The sequence below is a fragment of the Danaus plexippus genome, chromosome 8, assembly GCF_018135715.1.
Source record: "Danaus plexippus chromosome 8, MEX_DaPlex, whole genome shotgun sequence".
Classification (NCBI taxonomy): domain Eukaryota; kingdom Metazoa; phylum Arthropoda; class Insecta; order Lepidoptera; family Nymphalidae; genus Danaus; species Danaus plexippus.
In genome coordinates, this window is record NC_083542.1 from 1677433 (window position 1) to 1704817 (window position 27385).

The window sequence follows — 27385 nt, forward strand, 5'->3', positions numbered from 1 at the left end:
GAATTTCGAAGTAGCTTCTTAATTTCTGAAACAACTTGGAAGAGAATGGAAAAACCTTGAATTTGAAAACCATGGCAAAATTTTTAAGTAAACATAATACAAATGGCTTATAAAATTTATAAGACAAAGATCCATGGTTTGCATTTTCTAACCATTAATATTTCTACAAAAGTATTTTTATTCCCTAAACTTAAATTTAATAAGTATTCTCTGTTTTTTGAGATATTTTTAATCTATATTAAAAATCGAACCTCAAAATTACAAAAGCAAGTAATGGCTACATCTCTACAGTGAATGTGAGAGAATGATAAAATGGTGCATTCGTCGATCAAACCGGGCCACACATTTGAAGCCAGAAATTAAATTAGACATCCACCATTTTGTTTATTTTTGCGAAAATACTTCGTAAGTCGAATACGATAGTGAGGTTTTTAGAATTCGTCGCGGTTATAACGTTAATTAGTTATTCTGGCAATGATTATAAGATTAGGAATGTGCTATTAGCGTACACTGTGCTGTCGGGCCCTTGTGTTGAAATTTGCAGACATCGGCCGCGCCGCTAGTAAACACTCTTTAAAAATTAACATCCTATCATCCAAGAAAAGTAAACGCCCGGCTGCGGAGGGTGCTCGAGTCGATGAGAAAGGTCCGTTAAAATTCGTTCAGCGAATTTTTAGCAAGCCCAAAGGGAATTGCTCCCTGTCGTTAAAGGTAGGTGTCGAAGTGATGTTTCAGTTATCGAACTAGTGCGATGAGTTGTTGGCTAAAGTGAACGATTAATTTAGGAAATTTCTAAGAGTTGTGGGCGACAGTCCTCGGTGGCGCGCCCGGCTAACATGAATCACACACCTGCACCCGACAGGCCACAGCATGACCCTCACGTGAACCAAGTCGAGGAAATGGAGACGCAGGAAGGTGAGCTACGTACGTGTCAATAAAAACGCTATATTTGTGTCGTACATTGTACACGCTTAACGAATTATCGTGTTACTGATACGTTATGTGTACGCGATATTTCAACTAAAACTAGTCACAATTAGCTTACGACACAGTGACATCGGGTATTATGTTATATTAAACATTTATGTTTACATTTTTGTACCTATATCATTGATTTAATTATAATTACTTTTTACACTCTAATTTACGTAAGTTTATATTGAGTGGAGTAATGTAGCATTATCAAACAATTTCATCTAACACATTTTTCGGGTACAAATAAAATACAAGTCTTTGTTTCAATTTGTAAAAAAATGCAAGTCGGTTTCTAAATTTAGAATTCTTTGTTGAGCATTAGTGTGATAAAATATGGGACAAAAAAAAGAAAATATTCCCAAAATAGTCATTTAAAATTAACATTTGAATTCAATTTAGAATTAATTTACTTTAAAATAATTTATGATATCTGTTTGAAGTAAAATTGCTTTTATATGTTGATAAAAATGCCAATAACAATTAAAAAAAATATTGATTGCTATACAGTTGGATATATAAAATTTCTAACCCTGTCTTTCAGGATATAATAAAGAATATATTGGTAATTATTATTTATAATAAGTCTCAGTGTAAATATATTCAATGTAACCATATTTTTTGTATGTTTTAAAAATTATTAAATTTCTGTGTATCATAAAATACAATGTACATTTATATTAAGATATTCATATATTAATATCCAATACAATATATTAATCTGGACACATACAAATCAGAATTTGTCATGTAATAGATAAATAATTTCTTCCTACATAAAATATAATATTAAGATATACATGTGTTTTGAGTGTGTTGATTGTTGTTACTGTCATGTAGATAGGAAAAATATTTTTTTTGATAAGAATTAAGTCACATGTTCATGATATATACAACTTGTAAGAAAAAAAATATCAATGAAATCTTATTAACTACTGTAGCTAGTTCAAAAGAGTTTCTATGTCTCATATTTAATATTAATTTATTATTTAATATGAATATTTAGTTTGTTTACATGTGTAAACTGTTTGCACTTGACTTAATTTTTTTCCGCTCAGACCTTTTTTCTATTCAATGTTAAATGTTGATAATGAAAATAATTACAGCTCAGTCAAATTATGTAAACAATAATAATTAATTATTGTGATACAAAGTATGAGAGATATTTAAATGTTATATTTTTAGGGATCAAAATTAACTGCCTGTCGATAATTGTGTCATTCAAAAAGGTTTTATATATTGCCTTTATTTATGTCAATATAAAAGAAAAAAACTTTAAAATTACTGTCAATAAAACAATGGATGCACATTTTTTGCTGCACACATTAATATATTTGTTTGCATGTTAAAAGTGTCTTAAAGTAATGTCTGTTTGAATGTATGTTAAAATTTGTACGGATTTAACATTTAATATGTGAATATTTTTTTTTTTAGTGGAAACTGTTGACACGTGCACAGATAAGATTTGGATGGAAGAACTTATCAAGGGACCCAATGGGGGAGTCGTTATGAGTGATGTTATGAAAAACCAAGAAACCTCATCTACTGATATGCCGGTTAGTATAAATACGTATATATGCTGATTCTCTTATTCATATTATCAAATGTGAAGTATTTATTCTTGTATTAATGTATATGGTATTGTAAAAAAAATATTAATTTTATATAATTTGTTAATAAACAAACTACTCATTTGTCACATTGTTGTCTGTATGAATAGTTTTAATAACATGTAATGCGTAATTCCAGTTGGCGTGCTTGGACGCTGAGATGGAAGATGATGAAGCGAGGTCGGAGGCGACCTTCAGGTTCACAGTTCATAACTTCCGCAACCTGAAGGATTCTGTCCTCTCACCTCCGTGTTACGTCCGCAACCTGCCGTGGAAGATCATGGTTATGCCTCGCCAGGCACCATCCCCTGACCGACAGCAGCAGAAGTCTTTGGGTTTCTTTCTTCAGTGTAACGGGGAGAGCGAGTCTTCATCGTGGTCCTGTCATGCAATGGCCGAACTGCGACTCCTCTCCCACAAACCGGAAACTGAGCCGTTCTATAGAAAGATTCAGCATTTGTTTTATAGGTGAGCTATGTTTGTATTTAAATCACTTCGCTATTTACGTTATGTCAACATTAATGTTATTCTGGTGAATGTAATTTTTGAACAGATTTGAAATAATTTATGACTACATACATATTTAAACATGAATACCAACAACATTCTTCTGTTATAAAGTTATTTTAATCTCTCTTAAAATATGGTAGAATACAATGCCTTTTACCTTTTAATAATTTAATATTTTACATGTATAGAGTAATATATATAATGCTGATATCACTTTTAAATTTTTAATGATCAATTAAAAAGTATATAGGTACTGGTCAATAAAGTTGTGGTTTTTTTTGCAACTAAGCTTGTCAATTGACTATAGTTTTTTGGAATGTATCCTAGATTACATAAGAGTATATGTCGGAGTAACTTTATTAATAATGATTATAATATCTTATTTGTACAAATTTCACAATAAAAAATACATTTAACATTATAAAACAAATTTCTATCGAGTTATTTATTGTGTTGTATTATCAAAGTATATGAATTGCAGTAAGGAAAACGATTGGGGTTTCTCCCACTTTATGTCATGGAATGATGTGTTGGACCCCGAGAGGGGTTACATTAAGGATGACTCCATCACACTGGAGGTCCACGTCACTGCCGAGGCACCCCACGGGGTCTCCTGGGACTCTAAGAAGCACACCGGCTACGTTGGTTAGTTTCAATTGATATATCAAACACATACTATAATCCACAACATATACACTCGTATCATATTCTGTACAAACGATGGACTCATTAATATATGCTTATGGTAATGGGATAATGTTATTATATATTTTATTGCATGTGACTTAGTGAACACCAACTCGAAGCTTTAGAACATTTATAAGTAGTTCACTGATCAATAGAGTATTTATGTTCTGTACACAAGAGTGTTGTGATAGTTTTCATATTGTATGTTATTTTTGTTCCATAGTTAGATATATATTATTAAAAAAAATATTGTATATATGTATGCTATGCATATAGCTTCCATGCAACTATTCCAACAGCAATCTAATCATTAAGTGTTATTTATATTTTGACACATTTCAATCTATTTTTTTTTTTCATTGCACTCTTATAAATCTGAAGTCGTCTTAATTTTGGGTCCATTATATCTGAATACTGTACCTCCGTCAAGTGTAACAGTAAAGGCATTCTTGCACAACCACAATCTTAGATGTTGTAATAATGAGGTGATGATTAGTGATTCTTATAAAAAAATGCTCGATTCGTCTTTGCACATTAATATAATATTGTCTTACTTATTTTTCAAGTAATTTTTTTTTTTTTTTTTGTTAAATTACTAAACCTCTTTTCTTGAATTTTTTTTTATATTACTGAACTTACTAATAATTCTAAATTATTATTAATATTTTTTTAAATTTTTACATTAAAATAGAAACATCATCTTAATAACATTCTTAGCACTTTCTATAGCATATATTATACATTTCTTTTATAGTTATGTAATATCAATGAGAATTTTAAATAAAATTTATATGCTTCTATATTTTTTATTCAATGAAATCGTGGACATTCAAGGATCAAACTCATGTATGGTGTCAAGAATTACTAATTTTAATTGCTAATTTACTTATGTTAAGGTCTTAAGAATCAAGGAGCCACCTGCTATATGAATTCCCTTCTTCAAACTTTGTATTTCACCAATCAGTTGAGGAAAGCTGTATACAAAATGCCCACAGAGTCGGATGACAGTACACGGTAAAATATGACTTATTATGAATAATCTTACATATAACTATAGCGTACATTGGACATTAAAATAAAGAAGATATTTGTAGCTTGATAATGTATAATATAATAATATTGTGTGTATTTGCCTTAAATTATTCCCCATATATATATATATTGGTAAAATTTAAAATTCAGTTTACTTAATGCCAATATTTCATACAAAAGAATTAAAAGTATTAAGAACATTGTAAGGTGTGGTCCATACAATATGTTTTAGACTGTGTACTGACATGTGGAATGCCTTATGCCCGGTAATACCTTTTTTATTAATGTAACAAATTAATTCTCCTCTAAAATGTAGAATAATAATAATTATTGTTCCTTTGTATGTAACGTAAATATTTTTTCAGGTCTGTAGCTTTAGCCCTACAAAGAGTGTTCTACGAATTGCAATTCTCTGATAAACCAGTCGGCACTAAGAAGCTGACTAAGAGTTTTGGTTGGGAAACTCTGGATTCGTTCATGCAACACGATGTACAGGAGTTTTTGAGGGTAATGTTATAACCAGAATAATTATAAATTAACATATATATATATATATATATTTGTAATTGTAAACTAATTAAGTCTAGTGTATTTTTTACATAAAAAATATACTGTATTTAAAAATAGTTATATTAATCAGTGTTTTAGAATATTTTCTTCCAATATATGTCAATTATTCATGTATATGAGATATGTATGTATGTACATGTGTTAACAATGTTCAGGTGCTGCTGGACAAATTGGAAAGCAAGATGAAAGGTACCTGTGTGGAGGGAACCGTGCCGAGGCTGTTTGAGGGGAAGATGACTTCGTACATTAAGTGCAAGAACGTTAATGTATCCAGTACGAGAGTCGAAACCTTCTATGACATACAACTCAACATTAAAGGGAAAAAAAACAGTTAGTGGATTTATATATTTATTCTATATTATATATATATATATATATATGAACTTAATAACTGACACATAACTTTTTCAGTCGATGAGTCGTTCAAAGATTACATCAGTACTGAGACCCTGGACGGTGAGAACAAGTATGATGCTGGTGAGCATGGGCTGCAGGAGGCTGAGAAGGGTGTCATCTTTGCTGCATTTCCGCCGGTACTGCACCTGCACCTCATGAGGTTCCAATATGACCCCATCACAGACAGCTCGGTGAAGTTCAACGACAGGTAGGGCTCGGTTCACACTAAAACTACTCCCATGAAGCTTTATATAACCATTACAGATGTTGTAATTGGAAACGCGTTCATACTCACTGGCACTGTCTCCGCCAGCTGTTACGCTCCGTCACAGCTTAGCAATTAAATTCTATATTACTTTGCCTCAGGTTCGAGTTCTACGAGCACATCAACCTGGACGCGTACCTGCAGGAGAAGCCGGAGACGCCCGCCGACTACACGCTGCACGCGGTGCTGGTGCACTCGGGGGACAACCACGGCGGACACTACGTGGTGTTCATCAACCCCAGGGGCGACGGGAAGGTACGCTACCGGCCTTGGCTATATATATATATCTATATATATGTGTGTGTATATATTTGTGATGCTGTATTAGTGTGTGTGTATGGGGTAGGTATATATCTGTGAATGTGTGCTTAGTCTGTGTGTATCTTTGTGTGTGTGAAGATCTTTTTTTTTTCATGTGAAAATTCAACAGAAATGTTAGTTAAAACAAGTAGGCTGGTTGTCAGAATGGTCAAGTGAGGTGGAATGCGAAGTTAGTTACAAGCCGGTAATGTAATATAAAGTTGTTTTAATGTTTGTGAGCTGTATTCAGTTAGTGTTAGCGGAACTAAAGGTCGCACTGACAAGAATGACGTTGATATTCTTTCTTGAAGTCTTCTAGATAACATTACAATGTCCGACAAACAACAGACGCTTTAAACCATTTTAATAGCAAATTCATTATGATAGCAAGGTCTCATGTATGTATGAGGGAAATATATTAGACTTAAGATATGGTGCAAAACAATTAGCAGCTTAAATGAGCTTTAAATAAAATATATCCAGGTTACTGTTCACCGATGTTAACTTTGTATGAGTAGTGGTCGAGTTTTTGTTACATATTGGTACAAACCTCAAATTGGCCAACGTTTTTCATAGTGGTGCATAGTGGTGGAGTTCTCTATAACTACACCTCGGCCAACTTTCTCGACTGTAGTCCCACAGTGGCCGGGTTGTTAAGTACATATGTTTCCATAGTGGTGCAAGTTTGACGACGACGTGGTGTCACGCTGCACCAAGCAGGAGGCCATCGAGTACAACTACGGCGGCCAGGACGAGGACATGGCGCTCACAGTCAGGCACTGTACCAACGCGTACATGTTGGTGTATATAAGGTTAGTGGTTTAATGATATATGTTGTATTAGAATTATCATAAACATTTTTTTTGCGACACATGTGGGTAGTTTCAAAATTGAAATCATTACTTTATTATCTGTGAATAAATTGTCTGTTTCGCGATTAGTAATGTATGGAAGATAATTATTTTTTTATATTTATTTATATTATATATCAATTCAATATATTTCGCAGGGATTCTCAATTAAAGACTGTGTTACAAGAGGTCACCCAAGCAGACATACCAACGGAACTCAGCGAACGACTGGCGGACGAGAAGAGAATAGAAACCGTGAGTGACAGATAATTATAATTGAAGATATACAGGGTGCTGCAAGTCACCTATTGTAGGTCTTCGTGTGTCGTAATAACAAGATACATATATTTTAATCATGCTGTATATGTTTTATAAGATCCGTCGCAAGGAGCGCAACGAGGCACATCTCTACATGAATGTGAACGTGGTACTAGAGGAAGCCTTCGACGGACACCAGGGGAATGATTTGTACGAGCCGGAGAGGGCTCACTGTCGCGTGCTGAGGGTCCGGAAGCAGGCCACGCTAGCAGAGCTGCTGGCCGCGCTGTCTGACCACTTCCGGTACCCGCGGGCTCATCTGCGACTGTGGCCCTTCAGCGCTCGCTCCAATCAGGTATGAGACAATAACGATCACAACTAAGCCATTACACTCCCTCAATTTATTATTAACTACGTAAATGTTACGAATCCCCTGCCAGACGTGCCGCCCGACCTGCCTGGACGTAGCCAACGACCAGAACAAGACCATAGTGGACATATCAGAGAACATGAACCCTTGGAGCGTGTTCCTGGAGATGTTGCCGCCCGACTCGGGGCTGAACGCGCTGCCGCCCTTCGACAAGGAGAACGATGTGGTGCTGTTCTTCAAGTTCTATGATCCGAAACAGAAGAGGATCCACTACTGCGGACATCACTACTTACCGATCGCGAGCAAACCGGCGGACCTCATACCCATCCTTAATAAGAGAGCGGGTGAGTTGGAAGTTAGACGGAAAATGTATAAATAGTGCATGTAATGTAAATATATACAGACGAATAGAAACTGAGAATATATATATATATTATCGTATATGATTGATCTGTATAATGCTTCCAATACCGAGGTGTCCTCAACTTGATGTTCTCTTCTTTTCCAGGCTTCCCTCCAGACACTCCTCTGAACCTCTACGAAGAAATCAAACCGGACTTTGTGGAGAAGATCAACAACTACAACGATCCCCTCGAAAAGGTATTATTTATCAGTTTTACCCTGACAGACCCTTACTATGTATAAGCCATACATCTCATAGTGTGCAAGACGTATGCTAGCGATTAACGCACATAGTGTGCATACAGCCGATGTATCTGTAATTAGTCTTTATGTTGTTAGAAGATTATTTAATCTATTGCTGACTTATGACTGCATCACGACACGTGTCATTCATCATCCATATCACTCCACACTGATGGAAAAATAAGGCCAGTTTAATTTGAACGTTGCTCTGTTGCCGTGCGACGTTCGGTTATGTGTTGGCTACATTATTAACGATTGTTAGATTTGGTAATATTTTTAGCTCGCATATGACGTCCCAGGTACGGTGATCACTCAGTCTCTGTAATATATTAGCTATTATATATATATTCTTTCTATGAAAAGTATTATTTTAATTCTATTTTAAAATTTCAATAATTTTAGAGTATTTGTAATGTTTTGTATGCTCCATCGTTCGTAATACTAACAGTATATATAGTGATGTTATTTTGGGGGTTGTGTTTGTCTCCCCCCTCTCCCCGGTGGGCGTGGCGACCCCCCCGCCGCCTCCCGGGTTGAGTGTGTGCACTTGGCCAGGTATTGGACGAGCTGATGGACGGGGACATCATCGTGTTCGAGCGAGCCGAGCGCCACGACGACCTGGAGCTGCCCACCTGCCAGGACTACTTCAAGTACATCTTCTACAAGGTGGAGGTGCAGTTCGTCGACAAGACCGTGCCCAACGACCCCGGGTGAGACACACACACACACACACAGACACACGCGCGCGCATACACACAGATTCATACATACATCGACGCTAAACATCGCTCGTTCTGTTTCCACATATCAGTGGTTCTTGAACTTGGTTTAATTCGTTCACTTCCTGATAACTCCGCGGCGGACTCTGTTGGCGTTGTTTAGTTTATTGCACCAGGTGCCGTATGAAATGATATGTGTCCTATGATGAACAAAAATAAGTAGGCACTTAAAATTTTGTTAATAGTTCTAGTCCTAGAATTAATGTAATTGACGTGAGATCCCAGTTTAAGTGCATATTTTGTTATAATATTTTTAACCCACTAACCATGTGCCACAGTGGTTAGGTACAAGAGCAAACGCTTGGGAGGTTTCTGTCAGAAGACGCATACTAAAAGTGCTTTTTGTCATCACAGTAATTGATTTAATAGATATTTCGTTGATACAATATCTTTTGTTTACTACATATATGAAAAACGCCAATCCCTTTATATGAAAAACGCCAATCCCTTTATATGAAAAACGCCAATCCGAGTTTTATGAATAATATTATATATAACGTTCCATTCCTACTGTTTTAAGATTCACGATGGAGCTGTCGATGCAGATGCGTTACGACCAGATGGCGCGTGCTGTTGGTCAAAGGCTGAACGTGGACCCCTTCCTCATACAGTTCTTCAAGTGCCAGAAGTATGTCCACTCTACGAGCCGCAGGCCGAGTTATACTGGCCGTGTTGACACCATACAGATTAATACACAACATAGACTATAAAGATATTAAACATCATTTGAGACATGCAAGAAAAATATATTTTGAAAGATTACATGATGGCAGCTGTTTATTAATAATAATTTACGGTTGCTAAATGTTAATCGTGCAGACCGGGCTCAGATCGCCTCGGATGGTGGCGACACGGCCTTATAATGCGGTGTCAACCCAACGCAACCCGACCACATGTACCGTGCTCTTTCTATCTAATTAAATATAAGTTGTGCGAACTGTTCCAGTTACAAGGACACCCCGGGGATGCCGCTACGTTACTCGTACGACGGCATCCTCAAGGAGCTGTTGGTGTACTGCAAGCCCAAGTGCCCCAAGAAACTCTTCTACCAGATACTGTCCATCAAAGTCAACGAGCTGGACAACAAGAAACAGTTCAAGTGTCTCTGGGTGGGTCCATTCATACCGTCGCTCTGTCTGCCGCTACTGCTGAGCCGATTTTGATGAAACTTCTCAGTACTGTAGCTTAGACGTCAGGATATATGAGTAGTTCTGTTAAATGAAATGAGTTTAAAAAAATATTTGTCTCGACTTGTTGGTTCCCGACAGTTGGTTTGTTTAACTTGTTCGTATTTCAGGTCGGCCCGAATTACAAGGAAGACAAGGAGCTAATTTTATATCCCAATAAAGGCGGCAAGGTGTCGGACATACTAGAAGAGGCGGCCAAAGTAGTGGAAATGTCTCCCGAGGGCTCTGGAAGGTACGCTCCGGCAGATCATGCGACCGCTGGCATCCAAACGTCTTGTTTGTATAGAGATGTAATCCTCGTTATAATTCCGTATGTCATATTCAATGTATTTTATGTTTTCTCAGGTTAAGGATCGTGGAGGTGTCGTGTCACAAGGTGCTGCCGGGGCCGGACCCCGAGCTGACGCTGGACCAGGTCACCATCTCCCCGCCGCGCCTCTACAGGATAGAGGAGATACCGCGCGACGAGATAGACTTACAGGTGACACAGACTCGCGCGCACACACACACAGGCGCACTCGTCTCCTCTTACAAATGTTGACATATTTTTTATATAGATTTAACTACTAGATGTATTTTGTACATTAGTAATTTTTTCTGTTATACCACTCGTTTTTCATTATTTTAAAAGGACATAATGTGTTGTTGAGATAACGAATACCGCATAGTACAGCTGAGAAAAATCTTAGTTTTATTTAAATGATTACTCGCGAAATATTTTTCTTACGTTTTTTTCCTTCTTTTCCTGTTTTTAAACGGCATATAATTTACTAAACTAAGTATTTCCAGTATTCCCCATCCACTGATTATTAATGAGTTGAACCTGTCCCCCCCAGGAGGATGAGATCCTGGTGCCGTGCGCTCACTTCCAGAAGCAGGTGTACTCGACGTTTGGGATACCTTTCTACGCTCGTCTCAAACACCACGAGCCGTTCTCGGCGCTCAAAGATCGACTGCAGAGAAAGTTGGATGTTCCGGACAAGGAATGGGAGAAGGTTCATATATTATTATATAATAAGACATACATACACATGTATGTGTGTATATATTGCATTTCTTGAGCTCTTAAACCACTCACCTTTTCGGTGACGCTGTCAAAGCCTATAGGGCTGACAGCGGAATAAAAGATAGTAAAAATATCTTGAAAGTCTTGAACACGTCTCAATATTAACACATGTTTGGTGTAAATTTTTTTTTATACACTTTATAAATTAACAACTTGTTAATAGTTTAAAATGTGCCAGCATGTTATTAACGTCTCGTATAGCTCACTGACCGTTACACGCATCACAATGTTCTCAATCGCCTGAGGTGAACCGTAAATGTGTTTTGTATTCCTACATTGATGTAATTTGTCTTTTTCAGTACAATTTTGCAATAGTGACGAACGGCCGACCTAATTATATAAGCGAAGGAGCTACGATTAACATTTACGACTTCCGGACGACTAGTAATGCGAGTGAGTTGAGCCGTGGCAGATATGATGGAAAATAAATGAATTAATATTAATACATGTATGTGTTAACGATCCGCAGACGCGACGGGTCGGCCGTGGCTGGGCTTGGAACACATCAACAAAACGCCCAAACGCTCGCGTGTCAACTACCTCGAGAAACCCATCAAGATCTATAACTGATCATACGGACACACACACAGACACACACAGACAGACACACACACGCGCGGCGCGGAGGGAAACGGACCGATGGAAGGATTGGGTTGCTTGCATAGAAACGATCCCGTCTCGGCTGAGCTCTCACTAACATAAGAGTAACCAATGTAACAGACAGCATAGACATAGAAAACACGGGGGGATGTTGCGGGCGAGCTGTGGCGGGCGCGGCATCCCCCTGTAGAATATATTTTGTTTATTATTATCGTTACTGTCATTTTAAATTACCTCACACATAGCGACCGGCGCCGTCTCCGAGCACGTCTGTGAGGTGTACCGTGTGGGGTCCGTGGAGCGAGCTGGTGTGTCGAACAGCAACCGTACATAGAACTGTTTATATTGAGATGAGCAACCGCCCGGCCTCGCCGCGACGGACATCCGCTTAGATATACATATAAATGTAACATACATGTGTAATTTATCAGAAATAGCCTTAACACGCCTTCACATTAGATGCGACGCTGCCGACGTCCCGGGATACGCCGCCGACGAGAGTTACTACCGGGGTTGAGCGAGGAGCGGACGTATCGCGGGACGCGGTGGCGCCGCTAGCTAGTTAACGGACGAATATCACGAGAGATTATGCAGTACTGTGGCAACTTATGGTAAACGCATCGGTAGGTTAACCCCGACCGAGATATAGGGGGGTGAGATCGGTTGGTCACATCGGCGACGGTGACTCGACTGAGCAGCCTTGGCTGACACACGTCACGTTTTATGTACATTTTATACGCGAATAAAGGGTGGCATGGATTTTAATTCTGGTAATGTTTGATTTGCTGATATATATATTTAGACAAAATGTTGTCTCGTTCAATTGATAATAGAAAAATATTACTAATTTTTATTTAAATAGATTCTCATACTGCAGCATCGGGTCAATTAGTAGATGTGAGCCGTGAAGGATGAATGGGATTTGTTTTTACTGTCTGTTATAACGTTTTAAAAGCCGCTTTTAAAGTAAATTGTTGTATAATTTGAAATCTTTGTGCATTTCATGAGTGTCTATGATCATTATAATATTATTTTTTATTATTTTGGGCCATTTTTTTTTATCTGTCATTTTTGATTTTAAGGCATTTACAGTCTGTTCCGCCGAGTCACCGATCATGTACACCCGCGGAGGCTTGTGACGTCACTCGTGGACGTCACTGCGTGGTCGGGTGTACGCTATATATAAACACGTCGCCGGCTGAGAGCCGGTCACTGAATATGTGCTATTTAATTTTTTTGTACTTGACCTGCCACAAAAAAATGTTGCTCTATTAATAAATGATTATGTCGAAATTATGTATATATATGATGTAATAAATTAAGAAATAAAAAAACATACAGTAAGTTTTCGTAACGATGCCTTAGACGTCTTAAGACATTTTTTAGTGGTTTGCGATGATACTGAATTATTTATATAATTTAATTCTCCCGAACACAACTCGTTCCCGACACTGACCGCGAGGGCGCGCGTGTGCGGGTTCTGTTTTTTTTTTATTATTTTCGTTTAATTTAACAACGTGTGTCGGTTGCACTATTTTCTTTAACAATACTTGTGGATGCAGAGCGGCTCGCTACATCGGCCGCGTCTCATATGTCGGGCAAATGGGATTATAGTCTTAGCTAATTTTTAACTATAATCGGCGACATGCCTCGATACGACTGTACACAGCTTGTACGCAAACTATTGGAGACTGTACCAATGTTTGTTGTTGGATTTTGAATGTTTCTCTGAATATAATCCTATATTTGTTTAATCTTTTGTTTTCAAACTTCACCCTCACATCGATTTTATTATTTAAACATTAATAATGCTGAAACATTAAATCGTTTTGTTTTAAATGACATCACTAGAATGGAGTCCTTAACAATTACTTCACATCTATAATTTTTCTATTTAATTTTTTTATATACATATTTATTTGTTCTTCTGATACAAAGGATTTAACTCGTAGTCGATCAGTTTTACAACCTGTGTTTAGATAGTTAAATGCTCTTGTCCGACGACGAGGTTAGTTAACGATTAAGGGGCAATGATTTATCATATTAATGGACAAAAAACTGTAACCGAAAATAAAAATTGGAAAACAAAATTTGTTGAAACAGAGAAACGAAGTAGGTTGATAAAACTCTTTATTTATTATTGAGGAACACTGCTGAGGTGTTTGAGGAGCAGCTTACTTATTATATTGTGCTTTATTACGAGCTGGAAATTATTATTGAACATTTTGTTTCTCAAATGAAAAAAATGTCTATTGTGTATGTTGTTATACTTTTAGCAGAAAATGGTATTTATTTTGAGCGGAAGTAATAAAATTGGTGTTTAATGTGATGTAAAGCGCCGGCCGGTCATAGTTTTCTATTGTCCTTTATTGTTCAATGAAAGAAAATTAACAAAATTAAAACTTTAATTTTTAAACTTAGTAAGCATATGCCTACACGTCTTCAGATTGTGTTCAGCGGACACGTAGAGAAACACGAACGTGTTAGAAGAAATAAGATAACGACAATAGGCTTGTGATGTTAGAGTTAATTGAGTTTTATTGTTTATTTTATTTTATGAATAGTTTATATTCATTGATCCATCGATGTGACCAAAAACTTGACGAAAATGTATGTGTGAGCTGAAATATTAACAGTGTCGTTACTAGGAGTAACGGCACTGTTAATTCTCGATGGAAATTCAGTTTTGAATCACTGGCGAGTTTGTATGTAGTTGAAAGGATTCGATAGCAAAAGTCATTTTAAAGTTATTCGCTCAGAACCTCCGTCGGAAGATTATTTTAGTTAGAAAAATATTTTTTTGCAAATAAAAAACACATGAATAAGCTTGACTTTACGATTAGTCTTCTAGAAACGTAGGTCCCACTGATAGTAGACTGCGTTTTTCGTCTCGCCAAACGGTTCCACAATGTACATATAAAGTAACAAATGTACTGTTTCCTGAACGGAGGAGATAAATAAAAGTGCAACATTATAAAATTAATATCTTATATTTTGTTCAATAAAAACTACATTGTGGGCCCTGGCCCGGGCGGCCCCGGCGGCCCGGTAACACGACCTTTGTATTATATAGTTCATAAACTCTGAGGGCAGACTGTCTTAAGGCAATGGAGTGAGTCGCATCACGCATACAACTATTGGAATGTCACGCGATCTCGGGGACGAGGAGGTCATCCGAATACCCTATAAAACTTACAAAACCGGTAAAACTTAGCGCTAAGGTTTCATTAAAATTAATCGGAATCGGAAATAAATTATCTATTTAGTGTGTGTCGGGGTCAGTGGGAGGCCTCGCGGGCCCGCTTCAGGGGTCTCGGGTCCCCCGCCTCGGACGACTCGCCCAGAGAACTGTCCTCCGCCGAGCTGGCCTCCTCCAGCGGTCTGAAACACAACGGACACGTCACGAACAGACACAAGCAGCCAGCGACATCTAGGATCTGTGCCAAGTGACTTCAGACACAATACAACTGTCTCATGGACCCGCAATAATGTAGCGATACATTAGTACGCCTTGATAAACATCCACGATGTAGTTTTTTCATGAAAGCCTAACTAATTAAAGGTCATATATCTTTATCTAGATATTCATTGTCATATCTAACTGACCCTCCTCCCGTCCGAGCCACTGACCAGTGCTGTATGTTTATATTTAAGAGGTCACATCTACTGAACTAGTCAAATTTTAAGTTTGTTTCCGTCCGGTTCATCGTCTGGGAGTATGACGAGGGAATCTAACTTAAAGTACTGCGGATACATTTAGTATCATTTCTGCAATAATAATAATATTATTGTTGAGAACGTTCAGAGTATCAAAATGTCACAATCATGGGATGAGTTTACAGATGTAACAAATATTATTGTGTCTGTGTGTGTGTGTGTGAACGGTGTGCAGGTGTATTACGTAAGAGCAGGAGAGCCCGTGTGTGCACGTGGGCGGATGTGTGAATGTGTGTTGTGTCGTTACGTGTGAGTGTATCAGTGTTGACCACCTTCCGGTTTTCAATTCACAACTATAATTAGTGTAATGTTCTTTATAACAAGCTACCATTGTTATTATATGGTGCGGGAGTAATTTAAACTCAAATAAAATATAATATGAAGCCATTACCTACGTTTTGTTACTACATCTCTCCTCTGACAAAGGAGCCGACCTCATTCCTTTGATAAGTTACAAAACCCCAGCATGGCACAACAAGCCTTACAAGTATCATGTATTTATACCGTTTTTGATCAGTTGTGTGTGTGTAGGTCTATGTAAGGTTTGTGTCGTAGCGTGTTTGTGTGTGTGGGTGCGCATGTGTGTGTTGATGTACCGTTTGTGTCGTGGGGTGTTTGTGTCGTGGCGTGTTTGAGTGTATGTGTTTATGTACCGCTTGTGTCGTGGCGTGTTTGTGCGTATGTGTTTATGTACCGCTTGTGTCGTGGCGTGTTTGTGTGTATGTGTTTATGTACCGCTTGTGTCGTGGCGTGTTTGAGTGTATGTGTTTATGTACCGCTTGTGTCGTGGCGTGTTTGTGTGTATGTGTTTATGTACCGCTTGTGTCGTGGCGTGTTTGTGTGTATGTGTTTATGTACCGCTTGTGTCGTGGAGTGTTTGAGTGTATGTGTTTATGTACCGCTTGTGTCGTGGAGTGTTTGAGTGTATGTGTTTATGTACCGCTTGTGTCGTGGCGTGTTTGTGTGTATGTGTTTATGTACCGCTTGTGTCGTGGCGTGTTTGAGTGTATGTGTTTATGTACCGCTTGTGTCGTGGCGTGTTTGTGTGTATGTGTTTATGTACCGCTTGTGTCGTGGCGTGTTTGTGTGTATGTGTTTATGTACCGCTTGTGTCGTGGCGTGTTTGTGTGTATGTGTTTATGTACCGCTTGTGTCGTGGAGTGTTTGAGTGTATGTGTTTATGTACCGCTTGTGTCGTGGAGTGTTTGAGTGTATGTGTTTATGTACCGCTTGTGTCGTGGCGTGTTTGTGTGTATGTGTTTATGTACCGCTTGTGTCGTGGCGTGTTTGTGTGTATGTGTTTATGTACCGCTTGTGTCGTGGAGTGTTTGAGTGTATGTGTTTATGTACCGCTTGTGTCGTGGAGTGTTTGAGTGTATGTGTTTATGTACCGCTTGTGTCGTGGCGTATTTGAGTCTGTGTATGTTTATGTAAGGTTTGTGTCCTAGCGTGTTTGAGTGTGTGTGTGTGCGCCGGCGTGTGTGTGTTCATGTACCGTTTGTGTCGTGGCGTGCTGCGCGCTGAGTCACAGTCGGAGGCGGAGGCGGGGGAGGGCTTGTCGAGGGAGTCCTCAGTACATGAAGCGACGTCACCGTCCTCCGTCACTGATACCAGTTTCCCTGCAAAATAAATAAATTCTTTAATGAATCAGATCAATTTCGCCAACACTCCTTCATAATATATGTATCCAACCGGTTCCATCCGTTCTATCACAATACTAACATTATTCACACAATATACCTATCATGTTGTGTCACAGAGGCAGGACGTTTACAGCATGAGGACATGAGACTAGTACTTTGAATATCAATATAAATGTAAAAATAGATTTCGTTGCTTTATGGAATACAAAAAAAAAATATTCAACAAATATAGCGTTCGTGTGTATACTGTCATCTCAATAGTCTGAAGATATCAAACCCACATGTCAATGTTATTGTTTTAATCTGTAATAAATTATAATCTTGTCTATGGCACAACGCATCTATGTTATTTATGATTCGAAAGAGTAATTGTAACACTTTTAACTATGCCATAATAAATAATCTCTTAATTTCCTTCATTGAATAGATTATTCTCTGTAACCTTTAGTGACCAGTTCCATCCACCCATACATGGCTAACTTTGTATGGAGAGTAATGACCGTCACCGAAAGCTGTTGAATCCAGCTACGGAAACTCGTTATAGGTAACAGATAATAAATATTATCGTGTACATATTTTAATGTCGTCCTAACATACGTGTAATGTTGTATTGAACTATGACTATCTATATTCTGATAGTTAATATTTTCTTAGTCATCATCCCACTTTATCCTGTTTCTGTAATAACAGTTCTGAACTAGTGAATCGATTCACTTATATGGATGAATATTTCAGATAGGAAGTGGTAGTGGCTTGTAGGAGATGGAGCTGTTTGGTGAGTGGTGTGTTAGGAGGTAGGTGGTAGGTGGTGGTACCGTTTCCGTTGGTGGGCGGCTCGAGGTTGCTCTCGTCGCTGGGCAGCGGTGACTCGTGGCGGGGCGGCTTCCCCAGCAGCTCGGGCTGTAGTTCAGAGAGGACGTGGTGCGTCCAGAGAGCCAACTCCACACTGTGAGGAGACCACTTCTTGCCGCAGCCGTTTTGTTCCTGAATAACATTATATTATATTTATTTGAATATTTTTCAAAAACATCAAAATTGACTCATTAGTCTCTTCTATTTTGATAAGTAACTTGGATACGTCTGCTACTATTACTCCATATTTATGAATATCTACTATGTATCCAAATTATACATATGTATATATATATATATATATATATATATAACCACTACCACTTGTATAACAGTACAGTTACTTTGTATAAATAATTTCCACCTCATACTTTCTATTCAAAGGGTAATTAATATGATAAAATTTTATTGCATATATAACGAGTATCCTGATTGATATATCTTCTTTAAATAGGTAACAAGTTTTTGTATATTATTCCTCTGTATATAATCTCGTGTACAAACTAAGTGTCAACATTTTAACTCTTAAGCACTCAAAGTTCTCTATAAAACAATTAACATTCCTGATTGTTTTATTCAATTCTATTCAATATTTTTACATTACAAATTATTTCGTTTTAAAAATATGACATATGTTATAAAATAACATACAATTGTAGGAACTCTTTGTCTATGAAGAAATATTAATGGATGTCTTGATTATTGTGAATTAAATTATAAACGTAAGCTGGATACACACTTGATCAATATTATGAAACAATATCAATGACTGATTTGTTTTATTCCTAATTTATATTAATACATATATTCTGTTCGGTAGATACATAAATAATATATATATATCTGTGTGTGTGTGTCCATATCTTTATATAATCATGTGTACAAACCTTATTTAATCTATCACAGACGTTCAGTATATGTTGTACAAAATTGAGGTATTCCTTGGCAGTGTAATCGCTTCCTTCCATCTCTGGTATGGCCTGAACACATTCATCGGCCATGAAGGGTGCTATCTCGGGCCGGGCAGCTGTGAGGAGAGCTGATGCTGTAGCTATGCCGACTCCTTTCAGGTTGTTGAGTGCCGTCATAGCCGATTCTATGTTGGGCAACTTCTTGAATGCTTTCTTTGTTTCCTGCATCACAGCTCTGGGTGTGTTCACTTTTATGAGATATGATAATTGTGGATAAAATTTCCCTCTCTGTAACAAAAAGCAGTATCCTCCTAAGTATATCATAAGCTTGTTAACAAATAATATATTTTAGTATTTACGTGTTAAAAGTAACTACATTTGTTAATATAAACGTATTTAATATATAATAATAAAAGTTTTTATTCAACATACGGCCTGTTTCCATTTCATGAGCTTGACAAGTTCCTCGTGCACCATGTGAGCATCTTTCCCCCTTGATTTGATTTTCTTTGGCAATTCATTCTGGTACCTGTAACATAATATACATATTTATTATTTTTAATCTAATATTTAATTTTTAGTCTGTGCTCTGTTTCCTATGTCTCGTACTGGCTGTTTCACGTTTTCAAAATGTAAATTAACTTAATATCTTCTCTTACACATTTGATAATTATTATTTATCACTCATTAATATTATTTTTAAAAATCTTGTTTTCAAGTATTTCGTTATTTATTTTATTTTGTAGTTAAATAAAACGTTAAGGTTACGTATAGTATTAAACGCGGACAGGTTTAATAAAAGCCCGCGAAAAAAGATCGTAAAATATCTAGCTAAGTTTACATACCTGTCCTGAATTGTATTTCACAATTATAATTAAAAATATACACATTTCTTAAAAGCTCCTTGTTTTTATTTATACAATAGAATGAATTTAAAATTGTTACTAGTTACTAATATGTTGGACTTAATTATAAAAACAAATTTTCGAACATTTAATTAAATTTTCAATAATAATTTCCTTTAAAAAAAAAAAACATTAAACAAAATTATGGTTTTAAAAATCTCAAATGTACATAAATATGTCAACTAAGGTACAGTTACTCGTGTTCTATGTAGTAAGTTGATGACTCACTCACGTTTTTTAAATGAATTTCAGGAAATAAAAAATATAATTTATATACCATATGAATTTCCTACAATTCTATTAAACAGCTTGCCTAATTTTGTAATAATAAAAACGAGTAACATATAACAAAATATTATTACGAAGCTAAATGGCAAGTCACCATTTTGAACGGATGTGAGTTGTATTCAACAAAGCATTGTATTATCTCGATACATGTATTTAAAATTACATAAATATTTAATACAAGTTATCGGGCCTGTTATTTAATAGACGTTTTCAATGTACTGGCGAGCTAACGAGTCTATAATAAATGCATTTTTACAAGCAGCGAAACGTAAAGGATCGCCACCATTTTATAACGCCTAAGCGCGGCGATATTTTCCCCCACACTGGCTTTAGGAAAAACGATAGTGTCAATTTGACATCGATCCCACGTGACGCAGTGATTTTAATGAGCCGTCCGCGGACTAGAGATGCAGTCCGCGAGGGAGGTAGCTATCAAATCAGTTTGCACGGATACACACACAATACAAGTTCATTGACACGCCACGGCCGCATTTTCTCCTCTGAAAGACGTTCGCACTTACCAATTGTCCAGTTTTAAGAGCTCCTCTGGTTTCTTTGTTTTCTGTTTCGCTTTCAATTTGATAGCTTGTGGGTATAACTTTAAAACACTGTCAAATTGTTTTGCATCTGCCTCCAGAAAGAAAGTAGACGTGTCTTTCGCGGTAGCCATTGTGAACGTTCTAAATGTACAACACTCTGCTCTGCGTACCTATTTAGTTAGCTATAGCGCCGAACTCGACGCGGCGGCAGCACCTGGCCAACTGGGCGGCCTCTCCCCACTCGCCGCCATCTTGTTGATTGAACTTCGTTGTGACGTCGATATTATTACCACTATTCTATTATATTTTGCTCTAATTTGAATCTATAATATCATCGAATGCCCTAAAATACTTATAAACACATACTGAGACCTATTTTTATGTCATAAGTACAAAAATCGCTTCGTACGGCGCAAAGAATGAAACAAAAAACATACGTACTTACCGATATAGCAAGGTTATATCGGACACATTTCGAGTCGTGGCGTCGCACTGTAATCGGCCGTCTGTGGTAAAGATGGGGATGAGTAAAAATGGATTCCATGATGTAGTAGAACACAATCACACTACTTAAAACCATAAGACATGAGAAAATAAGAAAAATAAACGCAAAGTTCACAATAACGTCGGTCACGTCGACCTAACATTATCAATTTCCTCAAACGTGACGCAACACGACACCGTTCTACCGAAACGGCTTTGGTAAACACGCATATTTTCCGTTGCAATGCAGTACACACTGAGCTCGGAGTAGTCATGAAGTAACTAGCTGTGTACATAAGGCATTTAGGTAGTACGAGTGTACGAACACATCACGGGGTGGTACGTCACCAAACCAATCGGCTTTGTTGTTTTCTACTCTGCTCCCTCTTGTACATTTTCGTTTATATCCGTTTTATTAAGATAAGCCGCTAAGCGTTCTTAGTATACCGAATTTGACTAGACTATCTTTCTAACGCCTGTTCTGACTCGTTGTATATTTTGTTGTCGCTTTGTACTTCTTATTATTTACATATGCTATTTCTGTTCTATAATAATGGTGAAGGATTAAATTATTCAGCCGATATATAGATTAGATTATGGCCCACCACTTACATATAACAATTTTTCAGATTTTTATGTAATAGGTATAATACATTTTATAAATTATGAACATATTCAGCAAATTATACCAATATTTGTTATTATTTGCCACAATAATTATTCTTAAACAATTATTCATGGATATAAATACTCTTTCTTAAATTCTGTCTTTTTTTGTTTTGAATTATAACGTCAATAAAAATAATGTTTTACAAGATGACGTAAGACAGTTTTACTACTAATACTATATATGTCAGTTTAATGTATTGTTTTGAAAGAAAAACACATTAAATATGTTAAATATTACTGTAGTCCTCGATATGATTAAAAAATATATTTCTGAATATACAATACTAATTTGTCATTTAATTCTCTCAATACCTAATACAATTAATAATTCTTCTCACAAAAATGTTGCAGTCAGTGAACCATCGAATGGAAATGGACTCCGTCGGATTTTTTCTCTAAAAATATGTTTGGTGCATATATCATAGTTCATGTACAAAACTAATAAACATATGTGAAAGAGATTTCACCTGATATGTCATTATTAAATCAAGTCTTTGCCGACATGATTATGTATTTAAAAAAAAGAAATCCATTGCTGAATGTAAACATGTCCGTCTCTAAGTACTCATTTAAAATTATCTTTAAGGATTAAGAAACGCATAAAAAGAGAGGAAGTACAATAATTACTACAATCTTATCATCGCTTTGTAGAAACAAGGATAATAAAAGTTTTTTAATACAATCCTCTTCCTAGTAGAACGAAAGAAAAATTACTTATATCAAAAATTAGTATACGTTAATGCAAGAGTCACGAGAATTCATTAATACCATTTCTGAAAATAAATTTATACAAAAACAGTATTTTATTAAGTTAAATAGTTAGTATATATATAAAAAAAAATGCAGTGCACTGCGTCTATAACGGACTCGCGTTATCATTTGCTGTAAAATTAATAGGACGGCTGACGGGCTATAATTTTGATAAATCGAGTCGTAACAGCGTGGAGTATTGCCAGAAAAATATTACAAACAAAAATTAACATGAGATAAAAAATACAGTAGGCTGTACTAATAAAAGGAGTATTTATGTTTAAAAAAAAAGACAATATCTTTCCCTAATTTTAGAACATAATTAAAATTTATAAAGTTAAAGACAGTTTAAAAACGTCAAATTTTAAAATTCTCTCAAACTGCCATTGTTTTTAATATACAATAGATATTACAAATTTTCTAAGCGATATTACCTGAGAACATAATACCGAGTTAGGATCTCCAAAAATAAATTGTACCCGTACTTATGGCGAGTATTTCATGAGAGTAACAAAATTTCTATGGCTTGGGATAGTAACGAATCGTTCCCAAAAGAACTTAAATTTGAGGGTTGTAACAAAAAGTACGAAGGGTCGGGGCTAGGATTTGGGGTTTAATTTTTTTATGGGTGCCCGTCGCGTGAAGCGGATAACTCTTTGACGTGCAATTATCTACCTTAACACCGTTGTATACAGCTTACATTACAATAAAACCATATCCTTGGCTCCATACAGACTGCGCGCTGGGAATCATTTGATATGAAAATACATTTGAGAGAATAAATTAATGCAATATGTTTAAAATTTAACGTCCCATCTTTAATATACCAAACATTTATTATTACATTAAAAAAAATAATCATTCTATTATTTTCATATAATAATAATAATATAAAAATTGATACATGTTACTATTCAAATAAAATAAATTATAACGTAATGCAATAAATTTAAGAGTTTGCATTTTGACGCACATTGTTTGTAATGTAATGTACACGTGCAAGCATTTAAACGGTCAAATTTAATATGGATTCCTCAAACACGGACTCGGTAAAATTGGCTGTGATATTAACTGAAAAAATGGCGCCATACATTCACAATTATGAATACAGGTGAAAATAATCCTAGGAGCTAACCTTTTCAATATTCTGTTCTTTAGAAAAACCCCGCTGATTCAACTTTAAGATTGTTTCTACTTTTTGTTCCAAGGCCGGTGAGTCGCGATAATCACAGCTCGAATGCGACACCGCAAAGTTATATATAAAGCTTACGAACCAAATTAAACCTTACTAAGTTGAAATAAATACCATTTTACCATGTTTGAACCGCTCACCGTAGAACGTACAAGATATTTATATTACAAATGTAGACAACGCCATCTAGTTCTTTTTGTGAAAACTGCGTGTTTTGATATTTTGTTATTACTTATTACGTGTATATAGATAAAAAATATTAATATAACGTACAAGAAGTTAGTTATAGTTGAAATATCTAGTTAAATAATATAAATGTAATTAAAATTATCTTGATTGTAGGTCTTACAGGCTTTAGGCAGCCTCGGGAACACAATTTTCATTTCATCCTACATGCGCGACAGCTGGAAGTCTATTAATCTTTAGAGGACTTTGACATCAATAAGAAGAAGGTCAAGGCTACGGTTACATATTCTGATAGGAATGTTCAAATAACCTCATCAGGGGGACGAGCTTTATCTAAATGATGTGTATTGGGGTAAAATTTTTGATGGCACTGGAGAATATTACTACCGTTTTCCGTGGAATATACCAAGTTACAGCCATTTTGATTTTTATCGTAAATTATTTGGCATCCGTGATTTCGATATGCATCATTTGGTGGAAAACACAGTGCTCCGACAACACTCACAATAATGTTATTTCCTGATTGCTCACACAGTCATGAGGCAAAAAAGTAGTTTTCATGATATCACGTCATCCACAGGCTACATGAAATACACAACACAGCCTACGTCGAAAATATAAACTAGTGTTAATATTAGAATATAAAACATTAAAAAAAAACTTTCATTCTCAGCATAAACGTAAATATATTTTAATTTTCACATTTAATATAAATACGGAGATGGATTGTTGTAAATTATTTCTAATCAACTTCCCTTCCCCCCGCCCCTCCTCCACCATCATCCCTCATCTCAAATCCCTCACGGCAAAGGGCGGAAATAATATTATAATAAGTATATATGCATTCGGTACTAAATCATGATCAAAGTGTCATGAAAGCTATTTATCCCTTGCTTAATTATAATAATTATAATTAAAATATTGTAACAGAAAGCAATACATTATATTCTATTTACATTGTAAAGGTTATTTTAATTTAAACTAGTAAACTAATAGAACAAACGCGACTTAAATAATATTAATATAATAAATTAAAGAAATAAATAAATTACATTCAATAAATCAGTTCCCGCCACAGGAAAAGTAACAATATTTATTATATTATGATGATTAATTTATATGTTACTGTATATTATATATTTAAAGAGTATCTGTACATAAAACTGAAATTATCGATTTTTATTTAATCTATGGCTTTCCTACAGTGACATTAACTACTCGTTAACTGACGTCGGTGGAAAAAAAAATAACCTATAGCTGTCAGCTGAACTGCATACCTACGTTGAAGGATATAAATATAAACAGAACACATTAAAATATCTGTCAAGTTGTTTAAACATTAATTTAAACAAATTACTATGTACAACATTACTTTGTAAGCAGAATGCAGGTGTGACAGACGGAGGGGTCGCATAGGTCAGTTATAAATTAAACCCTTCCATTGGCAACTTGCGAGTTTGGATACAATTGGGTATTTGCATGACAATGATACACATAAAATACCTAAGTAAGAATAAAATTTAATTCTTACAAATATTTTTAAATAAATAAATAAATAAAATTACGTGATGTGAATGGTCTGATGTCATTGTGCATATTAAAAAGTTATAAAGTTTATATTTTTGCTTTGAAATAATTTAATCAGTTGTTTTTTTAAATAACAATCACAACAGCTGATCGGGCGTGTTTATAAAAACATTGTGAGAGGAATGGCGCGAACTAATTTGGATGGAATATGCACAATGACGTCACATACGCAAGAGGGAGCTATTTATTCGATTAAATTATAACATTTTTTTATTGTTAAATAGTTTAAAAGTTTATGAATAAAAAAATATTATGATATTAAAATTAAATAAAAATTTAAATCATAAAAAATAAATATTTAAGGGATTGAAAAATCATGCAAATACCGTGTAAAGGTAGCAGATAGTAATAATAACACGTTCATATAAAGTTATTGAAGAATTGTAGAAAGAATGTGTGTCTCGAGGTTATTTAACCTGGATCTTAACTTAATATATTAAGTTTAAGCTAATTCATAGATCGCGATTAAAATAACTTATATAAGCGCCCACTGGAGAATAACATAAATTTTAGCCCGTGTTCCCCCTTGCTGGTTACAATATAAAAAAATATTATTAGTAAACAAAAGCTTATCTTTGGGATTACTTTATATTTTAACCTAAAGCGTTCATGGTTAATTATAAAAGGCTACGTAATGTTTGTAATTAACCATACCATAGATGCACGTGGCAATAAAAAATATATACCTACTCAGTACTCGATAACACCACTTGGATACGTTGGAACATTAGTTCGAGTCGATAAAATTTCCAAATTTTATAGATCTTTTATGTATTCATGTACGTGTATTCGAACCGTTTTTTTTTTATTCTAAGCAAATACAAATTAAATAATAAAAATTGATTACAATTTCCACTTAGTCGTAAAATTCTTAGCGGTTGTTCGGAACGTGTTACAAAGCGAGTAATTCACGTACCTCCTTATATGAATTCAAGGCGCCAAATGTGACGAATGTTTAAACATTCATTTGTGTCATTAAACGTATAGCGTTTCAAGGAAACGCAGTCCTGAATGTCTTTAGACTCAAGTAGATATATTAACGTTACAAAATAATAAACATATTTTAAAACATTATGATTAATTTAAATCTAATGTTATATTTTAAATACGTATCATTAAATATTTTCACAAAATACACTTCAATACAAAACGAATAAGAAATCAATTTTAGATTTACATACTTACACATGATTACGGAATTTTTAAAAATATTAAGGTTTTTCGATTTATATATAATAGCAAAAAAAAAAACAACATCAAAAAGTACTAATAAAAATAGCAAGTACAAAACAAAGAAAACTGTTATATTATTACTAATCAGCCATTGAAACTAAAAAATAATAGTAGCATAGATTACATTGCATAAGCCTTAACAATATTTATTTAACTTATTACGCCATAAAACATAATCGGTTATAAAATAGAATCGAATGAGTCAGACGAGTGCATTACTTCTGTTTTGCACAAGGTCATTGAACTTCAACGAAAGTTTACAGGAGCATGAATGGAGTGACGTCACTGTATACTACAAGTCTACTATAGTATTATATAGATAATTGAGGTCT

At 35.6% G+C, this 27385-nt stretch overlaps 2 protein-coding genes across 7 annotated transcripts; one reads left to right on the forward strand and one right to left on the reverse strand.

The window, feature by feature from the left end:
• The first annotated feature begins 281 nt into the window (after positions 1 to 281).
• Positions 282 to 13852, forward strand: LOC116771657 (ubiquitin carboxyl-terminal hydrolase 7). Of its 6 annotated transcripts, none has more exons than XM_061521342.1 (23): positions 282 to 711; positions 786 to 924; positions 2407 to 2528; positions 2722 to 3050; positions 3574 to 3737; positions 4676 to 4793; positions 5177 to 5318; positions 5537 to 5711; positions 5793 to 5985; positions 6144 to 6297; positions 7018 to 7154; positions 7352 to 7448; positions 7570 to 7806; positions 7892 to 8165; positions 8330 to 8421; positions 9022 to 9176; positions 9766 to 9873; positions 10174 to 10354; positions 10543 to 10664; positions 10778 to 10913; positions 11269 to 11427; positions 11798 to 11891; positions 11968 to 13852. In XM_061521342.1, the coding sequence occupies exons 2-23, from the start codon at positions 837 to 839 to the stop codon at positions 12066 to 12068; spliced, it is 3378 nt and encodes a 1125-aa protein (XP_061377326.1). In that variant the 5' UTR covers positions 282 to 711; positions 786 to 836; the 3' UTR covers positions 12069 to 13852. The 6 variants fall into 6 exon arrangements, with proteins under 6 accessions (XP_061377326.1, XP_061377331.1, XP_061377330.1 ...); XM_061521347.1 differs by having other exon boundaries at positions 10192 to 10354; XM_061521346.1 differs by having other exon boundaries at positions 9034 to 9176.
• A 1217-nt stretch (positions 13853 to 15069) lies between these two features.
• LOC116771646 (uncharacterized) lies at positions 15070 to 21362 on the reverse strand. Its single transcript, XM_032663541.2, has 6 exons — positions 20936 to 21362; positions 19654 to 19750; positions 19198 to 19509; positions 18274 to 18442; positions 17311 to 17434; positions 15070 to 15479 (listed from the first exon to the last, which is right to left on the reverse strand). Exons 1-6 carry the CDS (start codon positions 21082 to 21084, stop codon positions 15377 to 15379), a joined length of 954 nt encoding a protein of 317 aa, XP_032519432.1. The 5' UTR covers positions 21085 to 21362; the 3' UTR covers positions 15070 to 15376.
• Positions 21363 to 27385: the final 6023 nt, after the last annotated feature.